The sequence below is a fragment of the Meles meles genome, chromosome 20, assembly GCF_922984935.1.
Source record: "Meles meles chromosome 20, mMelMel3.1 paternal haplotype, whole genome shotgun sequence".
NCBI lineage: Eukaryota > Metazoa > Chordata > Mammalia > Carnivora > Mustelidae > Meles > Meles meles.
This window is the reverse complement of record NC_060085.1, coordinates 2,909,368-2,918,693: the sequence shown is the minus strand read 5'-3', so window position 1 is coordinate 2,918,693 and position 9,326 is coordinate 2,909,368. Positions and strand designations below refer to the sequence as shown.

At 61.2% G+C, this 9,326-nt stretch overlaps 1 protein-coding gene across 3 annotated transcripts; it reads left to right on the top strand.

The window, feature by feature from the left end:
* Nucleotides 1-71: 71 nt before the first annotated feature.
* Nucleotides 72-9,079, top strand: SIRT6 (sirtuin 6). 3 transcript variants are annotated; one of them, XM_045990737.1, is made up of 8 exons: nucleotides 72-224; nucleotides 2,220-2,347; nucleotides 3,932-4,114; nucleotides 5,628-5,687; nucleotides 7,145-7,240; nucleotides 7,318-7,398; nucleotides 7,960-8,083; nucleotides 8,177-9,079. In XM_045990737.1, the coding sequence occupies exons 1-8, from the start codon at nucleotides 159-161 to the stop codon at nucleotides 8,516-8,518; spliced, it is 1,080 nt and encodes a 359-aa protein (XP_045846693.1). In that variant the 5' UTR covers nucleotides 72-158; the 3' UTR covers nucleotides 8,519-9,079. The 3 variants fall into 3 exon arrangements, with proteins under 3 accessions (XP_045846693.1, XP_045846695.1, XP_045846694.1); XM_045990739.1 differs by having other exon boundaries at nucleotides 8,000-8,083; nucleotides 8,177-8,360; XM_045990738.1 differs by lacking the exon at nucleotides 72-224 and adding an exon at nucleotides 354-711.
* Nucleotides 9,080-9,326: the final 247 nt, after the last annotated feature.

Genomic DNA, 9,326 nt, shown 5'->3' with positions numbered 1-9,326 from the left:
CACTGGCGATGGCGCCCGAGGCGTCAGGTGAAGCGCATGCGCCTTGGAGGCAGGACGGGGAGGGGAGCACGGCGCTCCTCCCCGTCCCGTCCCGCCCCGTTTCCGGCGGAAGCGGCCTCAACAAGATAAACTTTATTGTTCCCGTCGGGGCGGCGAGGATGTCGGTGAATTACGCGGCGGGACTGTCGCCGTACGCGGACAAGGGCAAGTGTGGCCTCCCCGAGGTGAGCTCGGCCCGGCCTCCCGAAGGCCTCCCCCAGCGCCGCGGGCTGGGCGGGGTCGGGCCGCAGCGGGGCATTGTGGGAATATCGGGAGGCACGGGGGCTAGACAATGGGAGGGACTTCCCAGGGAGGAGGGGGGGAAGTGACGCCCCCTGCGCTCCCGGGGACCCGGACGCCCCCAGCCCCCTGCCGGCCGGCCGGAGCGAGGGAGGCACCTGCGTCGCGGGAAGTCCCGAAGTTCTGATGAGGGAAGCGCGCGAACGCAGTTGCAGGCGGAAGGCTCGGCAGGGGCGAAGGCGGGGAGGTGGGAAGAAACACACTTGGGGCACACATTAGGCGAGAGGTTTCCAGAGCCGGGACCGCAGGGGCCGCACGTGCCAGCCCGGGGAGCTGACACTTTATCCTGAGGGTTATGGAGAGGGGTTTCAGGTTGGATGGACGGAGATAGTTTCAGCAAAACTCGTTCCTTCTGCCGCTCTAGGACTTGGGGTGAGTCACTTCCCTCCTGGGTCCCCTCGCCCCTCTGTAAACTGGGGGGGGGGAGATCGCCCCATCCCCTAAAGTCTGGTCCGCGCGTTCTGAGGCATTTAATAAGAGCCCTCAGAATCCCTCCCGAAGCCCCTCTCTTCTCCTCCTGCCTGGCCCTTGATTAGTCACTTGATTGCACAAGCATTTACTGAGCACCTACTATGCACCAGGCACATTCTCGTCCCTCATTTCTAGCAGGGAGACAGACAAGGAGCAAGTAGATGTAAGTCCGATGATGGTAAGCTTCAGGGAGAAAAGTAAAGGGAGCAGTGGTGAGGAGAGCTGGGGCTGCATTGAAACCAGGGCCCAGGAGGCATCACTGAGATCACTTTTCTTTTTTCAATTTTTTTAAAAAGATTTTTTTTTTTTAAATTTATTTGACAGAGAGAGAGAGATCACAAGTAGGCCGAGAGGCAGGAGGAGAGAGAGGAGGAAGCAGGCTTCCCGCTGAGCAGAGAGCCCCAGATGGGGCTCGATCCCAAGACCCTGAGATCATGACCTGAGCCGAAGGCAGAGGCTTAACCCACTGAGCCATTTTAATTTTAACAAATATTAATTGTGGCAAAATACACAACATAAAATGTCCCACCTTAACCATTTCGAGTATACAGTTCAGCGGCATAGAAAACATCCACACCGTTGCACAACCACCCCCCACCCTCTCCAGAACTTTCCATCTCCCCACATGGAGACTGTCCCAGTGAAGCATGGACTCCCCACCCCCTGCCCCAGCCCTGGCTCCCACCATCTCCTCTCTGTTTCTGTGAGCAGGACTCCTCTGGGGCCCTCCCAGGAATGGGGTCCTGCAGGATGGGTATTTCTAGGTCTGGCTCCTCTCACTGAGCCCAGTGTCCTCAGGGGTCCCTCCATGTCATGGCAGGTGTCAGGGTCCCTTCCTTTCTAAGGCTGGATTGTATTCCACTGTGTGGATGGGCCGCACTGTGCTTATCCTTTTGCCCATTGATGGACCCTGGGGTTGATTCCATGTTTTAGTGATTGTACGTGATGCTGCTGTGAACACAGGTGTGTACATGAGATGATTTTTGAGCCAAGAGCTAAAGGAGGTGAGAGAGGAGCTGTGTGGATAGTGCTGTACCCTCTGCCTAGAGGCTGTGCAAAGGTCCTGAGGCAGGATCAAGACTGGTGTGTTGGAGGAAGAGTGAGGAGGCATGTGTGACTGGAGCAGAGTGGGTGAGGGGGAGAGGGAGGGAGGAGGAGAGGGTAGATGGTGCAGGGCCTCTGGGGGGCCACTGGGAGGGCTTAGGCTTTTAGGCTCCCTAAGGATGCGGGAGCCCCCAGGGGCTGTGGACAGAGGAGGGACATGAGGATAAGTTCCCTTTTCCAGTGGGTTCTCTTCCCCCCACCACCCCTCTACCCCCAGGCAAGGCAGGGGAATCCCAATCTGTGGCTAGTGGCTTTGCCACTTGGGACACGTTTTGACCTCTGCCTTCTGCTGTGTCCCCTGACAGATCTTCGACCCTCCTGAGGAGTTGGAGCGGAAGGTGCGGGAGCTGGCGCAGCTGGTCTGGCGGTCCTCCAGCGTGGTGTTCCACACAGGTGCCGGCATCAGCACCGCCTCGGGCATCCCTGACTTCAGGTTTGTGGGTATGGAGGGAAGGTTGAGGCAGGGTCCACTACCGCCAGCGTCTTCCCTGTCCACTCACAGAGGCTTGGCCATCAGACCCCGTCCTACCGCCTTCCCCGGGGCATGTTGGGCACTGGAAAGACCCGCCCTTGCAGACAGGTCCCTTTAAGTCATGCTCTACATTCCACTGGTCACTCACACCTCATTGGCCAGAGCGTGGTCACCTGACTATCCCTAGCTGCAAGGGATCCTGGGTAATGTAGTCTTTTGCCTGGGCCCACCATGCATGCCCAAGTACTAGGGTTCTATTACCTTAGACTATGGGAAGATTGCTATTAGGGGCAGCTGGCTCCATGCTCACTTGCAAATATTTTTCTGTCGGACCTGGTGTCAGGCAAGTGGCTTTAGCCATCCCGACCTCAGGCTCTCACCTGTTGCCAAGGGTGTGCCACCAGGGTCTAAGCCCCTCCCTGCTTGGGGCAGCCTGCATTGGGCAAGAGTTTTCTTGCTGAAGCGCTGGGGTCTCAAACTGGCACCCCCTAGCGGCCCCTGAAGGCACTGATTTGGCACCGTGCCCTATAGGGCTGGCCCGTTGTGTTTATGCTCCCTCCCTAGGCCTCATGGGCCCTTGGCCCAGACTTGCTGTGGGAAAGCAGATTCCTGGTTCCGGGAGGAATGCCACCCTTCTAAGGCGTGCCTCCCTCCCACCCCTCCTCCATAATCTGCCATGGCTCCCCACTGCCACACAGGAGAGTTCCCCGCACTTCGGGCTGGAAATCAAAGCCCTTCCTGACCCAGCCTTGGGACACCTCTCCCACTCGGCCCCTGCTGCTCCCACTGGAGCCCCCAGACCACTTCATTTCCCCCAACTCACAAGCTGTTGTCAGTCCCCTAGGCCTTTGCTTACCCCTCCCACCCGAACTCTCTTCCCTTTCCTCACACAGTTGAAGAGACAGCTCAGCCTCCTCCAGGAAGCCTTCCTGCACTCCCCGTGCACAGGCACCAGCACTGGGCTCCTCCAGCTTCACAGCTGCAGGGTCGGGGACCACTTAGGTCCACCCTCCATGAGATGGAGGACTCCTTGAGGGCTGGGCCTCGGTCCACTAGGACCTCAGCATCACCCAGCACAGGGCCAGGCTCAGTGCAGCAGCCGGAAATGTTGATTGGAATGAATAATTTTTTGCCATCGTGCGCCACAGGCTCTCCCCTTCCTCTTCCCCCCGCCTTTTGCTCTCCCTTCTCTTTGTCTTTTTTTTTTTTTCCCCAAGATTTTATTTACTCATTTGACAGACAGAGATCACAAGTAGGCAAAGAGGCAGGCACAGAGAGAGGGGGGGAAGCAGGCTGAGAGCCTGATGCAGGGCTTGATCCCAGGGCCCTGGGACCAGGGCCCAAGCCAAAGGCAGAGGCTTAACCCACTGAGCCACCCAGGCGCCCCTCCCTTCTCTTTGTCTCACATACTCTCTTTGTCTCTATCTCTTTGTCTCCCTGATTCTCTGTCTCTCTGTCTCTGTCTCTAATGCTCTATCTCTTATTCCTTACTCTGTCTTCTGGAACCCTAAACTCTCCGTGTCTCCCCCCACCTGCCACCTTCAGGGGCCCCCATGGCGTCTGGACAATGGAGGAGCGGGGCCTGGCCCCCAAATTCGACACCACGTTCGAGAGCGCGCGGCCCACGCAGACGCACATGGCGCTGGTGCAGCTGGAGCGCGTGGGCCTGCTCCGCTTCCTGGTCAGCCAGAACGTGGACGGGCTGCACGTGCGCTCCGGCTTCCCCAGGTAACCCCCGGCTTCTGGCCCTGCTCCCTCGGGGCCTCAGTCTCCTCATCTGTCGAGTGAAGGCTGGTGCCGGCCCCTCCCATGTGAGGCTGCTGCGGCGATTTAGTGAGGCGGCAGGGAGAAGCGCTGGGCGCCCCGTGGCGCTCTGTGACCCAGAGCCGTCATCCGCCGTCACTGCCTCCCGGGCTCATCTCGAGAATTGGGGTCCCCTTTCCTGGTCCCAGGGGCCTCAGGGGTGCTTCCCGCCCTGACCACTCTGCTCTGGACCTCTGTCGGCCTGGAGCGTGGCCCTCAGCCACCAGCACCAGGCCTGCTCCAAAATCTCCCTCGGGGGGGAGGCCGAGAGGAAACTGGGCGCCGGAAGAAGGGTGCTCACGGTTGGGAGCTGGTAGTTGGGTCTTCATACCCGTCTTTTTTACTTTTATAGTGTTTGGGAACCCTGAACTAGGGCCGAAAGACTGACCAGGTCTTACCCTTGGGTCAATGGATGAGAGCAGGGGCAGATGCGGGCGCGAGTCGCCCACCCTTCGTAGGCGAGGGTTGAAGGAAAAGGATTTTTCTCGGCTTCTAAAGGGGAATGAGGCCACTGTTCGCCTTTTGAAATGGGCCCGAGTCCCTTTTGGAGGAGGAAGCGCTAATCTGCCCGCACCCGCTGCACGCAGACAGGAGCGAAATGGATCGCACCGGCTCTTTACCCCGCGCCCACTGCGCACCACACGCTGTTCTAGACGCGGGTCGCTGCGGGCACAGGACGGAAGCCCCTCCCGGGACTTACGCTCTCGCGGTGCAGAAACAGAAGACGAGATCAGTTAGCAAATTGCACGCTAGGTCAGGCGGTGGTCACTGTCAGGGAACAAAAGGGGAAAGTGGGGCAGGCGGTGCAGCCTGGGGCAGGCCGGGGGGCTGTGACTCTGGACTGGGGCATGAGGGAGGTGACCGAGGGAGTGAGGGGAAGGGCCTTCCGGGCCTGATCATTGCTCCCCCAAATATCCCAAAAGTTAGACACTGTTGTCCCATTTCACAGATGGGGCCTGAGGCAGAGAGAGGTTAAGTGACCTGTCCCAGGTCACACAGCAGGGAAGCAACAGAGCCAGGAGTTGATCCCATGTGCCTCTGCCTCTAAACCCTGTACCCCCCAGGGCCACCCATGGCCTTAGGTTCTTCCTTTCCAAACTGATCAGAATTCCCGTCCTTCGGACCTGGTGACATTTGGAGGTTCCAGCACGAGTGTGGAAGGATCTTGTGAGCGGAATGGGCTGCCCACGTACGGGGTGGGATCAGCCGTGAGGGTTAACGATGCCCAGGCTCGGAGAGGTTGGGCCGTCTGGGTAAGGTTGTACAACTATGCATGGCGGAGTCCACAGCCAGAGGCCCTGGAAGGAAGGAGTCCATTGGTCCTATGGTTGAGGGCTTAGGGAAGGCTTCCTGGAGGAAGAGGGCTCAGTGCTCGGCCTTAAGCCTTAGGAACCAGTACCCCGTGCCACGGCGAAGTGTCTCCCTTCTCCTCCCACAGGGACAAGCTGGCAGAGCTCCACGGAAACATGTTTGTAGAGGAGTGTGTCAAGTGTAAGACGTGAGTGCCGTGGGAGGGTGGGGCGGGACCGGGCACGGGCAGCCCCGCGGCGCCCTGTGTGCTGGTGCCTCCCAGATCGGGCTCCGCGTCGGGGCCTCGTGAGCCTCCTCTGGCCTGGCCAGAGACCCAGGCTTGGGTGGGGGCTGGGACACATGTACCCCCGGGGGAGGCGCGCCCCTCTCCTGCGCTGCCGGGACGAGGGCTGCAAACCGGGCGTCTCCACCTGCAGCTAGAAGTCGGAGGTCAGCTGCGGCCGGGCCAGGCGCCCGCTGAGCCCTGCGGGGGGGCGGGGGGGCGCTCCTTCCTGCCTGCTTGTGTCGGCCGGAGGTTTCTCACGGCTCTTGGCACTCCTCGGCCTGTCGACTCCTCCGTCCGCCGCCTGCCTGGCTTGTGAGGACGCTAGTCCTGTTAGATGGGGGTCCAGCCTCCTCCGGCATGAGCTCGTGGCGTCTGTGATGATCCCGTTTCCAAATGTGGTCACGCTCTGAGCTATCAGGGGTCGGGACTCCGGCGCATCTTTTTGGGGGACACAGTTCGGCCCAAGACAGTGTGACAGAGGTGTGTCCGCTCGCTCTGGGCAGACTGAGCCAGAGCCCTTCCCGGAGCCGGGGCGCTGACTCAGCGCCCGCCCAGCAAGGGAGGGGAGGTGCCTGTGGCCAAAAAAACCACAAAAAAAGGTCCCCAAATCTGTTTTGAAAAATTTCAAATCTGCAGGAAACTCATAAGAATTGTATGATGAACCAAACTCCGCCTAGACCAGGGCTCAGCAAACTTTTTCTGGGAAGGGTCAGATGGTAGAACGTTTTCAGCTTTATGGCCCAGAGGGTCTCTGTCAGGATGACGGGCTCTGCCTTCGAGGTGTGAGGTGTGAGGTGTGAGAGCTGCGTTAGACACCGTGGGAAGGAATGTGCGTGCCCGTGCGCCAATAAAGCTTTATTCACAAAGACAGGAGGCTGAGGGCCAGATTTGATCCTCAGGTCCGTAGTCTGCTGATCCCCATGTGGGTTTGGTGGTCGTTCCTGTTTTGTTAGTCCTTGCTGGGCTGTTGAGGCTAAGTGTCCGCTGCCCCAGGCCCGAGGGACATGTGTCTCCCAGGAGCTCTTCTGTTCCTCAGCCGCAGCACATTCGTTGTAAAGGCCACGTAGAAAGCCATGTAGGTCACCCAGCCGTGCCCTGCCCCCCCCCCCCCCCCCGGCTGCTCAGTGCTCCTGAGCCTCCTGTTTTTGTCCCGGTCCAAGATCCAACCTAGGGTCCCATCTTGCATGTCATCGTCGCGTGTCTCTGGTCTCCTCTGTCTGGAACACTTCCCAGTTTATTTCCATGCCACTGGCATTGGGGTGTGGCCAGGCCAGCTGTGTTGTGGAAGCCCCCACTTCCTGGGAGAACAGCTCAGGCCGCAGGGGAGCAGGGGTTGGGCTGACCCGGCCCCACAGGCCCCCCTTCCTCCCCCAACACAGGCAGTACGTCCGGGACACTGTCGTGGGCAGCATGGGCCTCAAGGCCACGGGCCGGCTCTGCACTGTGGCCAAGGCGAGGGGTCTGCGGGCCTGCAGGTGAGTGACCCCTTGCCCCGCCCGGGCTCCAGGGGAGGGGGCGCGTCTCGGTGCTGAAGCCCCCGCCTCCTCCGCAGGGGGGAGCTGCGAGATACCATCCTGGACTGGGAGGACGCCCTGCCTGACCGGGACCTCACTCTCGCTGATGAGGCCAGCAGGTCTGACCCTCAGAAGAGCCGGATTGGGCGGATGGGGACACAGGGAGAAGCCCAGCCAGCTCTGGCCCGGGAGCAGTCAGGAGAGGCTTCCTGAAAGAGGCGGTTGCCGGTGCTCTGGGCCTCACTGTCCTCCTGAGTACAGCAGCTACTCGCACCCACTGCACCGTGCTCGTGTTGCGGCCAGGGAAACCGAGGCGTCTGCAGGGGGCTCCTGTCCAAAGCTGCCCGCCTGGGAAGTGGCTGAGCCGGGGTAGAACCCGAATCCCAGGGCTCGACGGTGCTGCCCTGCTTCTGCCACACCGGAGTGGGGGGGTGCTCAGGCAGAAGCGGGGCTGCAGTGGCGGGACTCAGGGCAGCTCGGAAGCCGGCCCAGGCCGCGGGTGGCCCTTGAGAGCAGGCAGCTGTGAAGGGGGCTGCTCCCCCACCCTGGGGCTGGGCGTATAGCAGGGGCACAAGGCCCTTGGGGAGACAATGGGGCTTGAGCCAGGAGGGGCAGGAGGGCTGTAGAAACCACCGTGCCCGCTAGGAGGGGCTCCGTCCGACTCTGCCCGCCCGCCCCAGGAACGCAGACCTGTCCATCACCCTGGGCACCTCGCTGCAAATCCGGCCCAGCGGGAACCTGCCCCTTGCCACCAAGCGCCGAGGAGGCCGACTGGTCATTGTCAACCTTCAGCCCACGAAGCACGTGCGTTCTGAGCCCGCCCTGACGTGCTCCCTGCCCCAGCCTCCCTCCCCTCCCAACCTCGGCCGCAGCCTGACCTGCTTTTACCCCCCACAGGACCGCCATGCTGACCTGCGTATCCATGGCTACGTGGACGAGGTCATGACCAGGCTCATGAAGCACCTGGGCCTGGAGATCCCTGCCTGGGACGGCCCCCACGTGCTGGAGAGGGCGCTGCCCCCCCTGCCCCGCCCTCCCGCCCCCAAGCTGGAGCCCAAGGAGGAGGCCCCCACCCAGCTCAATGGCCCAGCACCCGCCAGCCCCAAGCCGGAGCCCTCCACGGAGTCCTGCGCCCAGCACAATGGCTCTGGGCCCGCCAGCCCCAAGAGGGAGCGGTCGGACAGTCCTGTGCCGCACAGGCCCCCCAAAAGGGTGAAGGCCGAGGTGGCCCCCAGCTGACCAGGGGCCCTGGGGAGGGTGGGGCTTTTTGTAGGAACCGCGGATTCATCTTTTCTTCCTGGTCTCACTTCGTACCTGCCCATGGTGGTGGGGGGACGACCTCAGGGTGCTGATTGCTGGGGTCCAGGCCCCAGGCCAGGCTCACCCTCCACTGCCTCTCTCTATCTCTGGGGCCTCTGGAGTGGGCCTGAGGAGGAGCATTTTTGCCCTGGACATGACCTTGGATCTGATACCTGAGGCACTTGCTCCTCCAGGCCCGGGCCCAGCCCCTGACTCAGGACATTCTGGGGGAGGGTGGCCAGGCCCTCCCTCATTCCTGGCAACAAGAGTTAACTCTCTCTGGCCCTGGGCCCTCACACTCCCCATCCCCTGCCTCCCCCAAATCGCCTTCGCCATCCCTCCAGGAGGTAAGGGGGGGGCAGAGCCACCGGGCAAGAGCCAGACTTCATGGTGGCATGGACAGGAGGGGTTTGCCTTGCCCTTGGGGCTCGAGGGAGAAAGAGCTGCCTCCAGACTTCCAAAGAAGTCTTCAATGCAATAAACAGCAATTCTTGCATCCGAGTCTGTGTTTGACATTCATAACCTTGTGCCAGGTCCTAGTCCTGGAGAGCAGGGGTGGTGGGGGGCAGGACCGCACGGTCCCTTTGCCCCTGTGGAGCCGGCCTGGGCCCATCCCCGCCTGGGGACGAAGGAGAAGGACAGTACCGTGGCTGGCATTCCTAGAGCCCTCAGTATGTCATGATGGGCCCGTAGGCATGGTTTCTAAATATTTGCCCTCTGCTGCCAGGCTGTGAGCCCCTGGAGACTA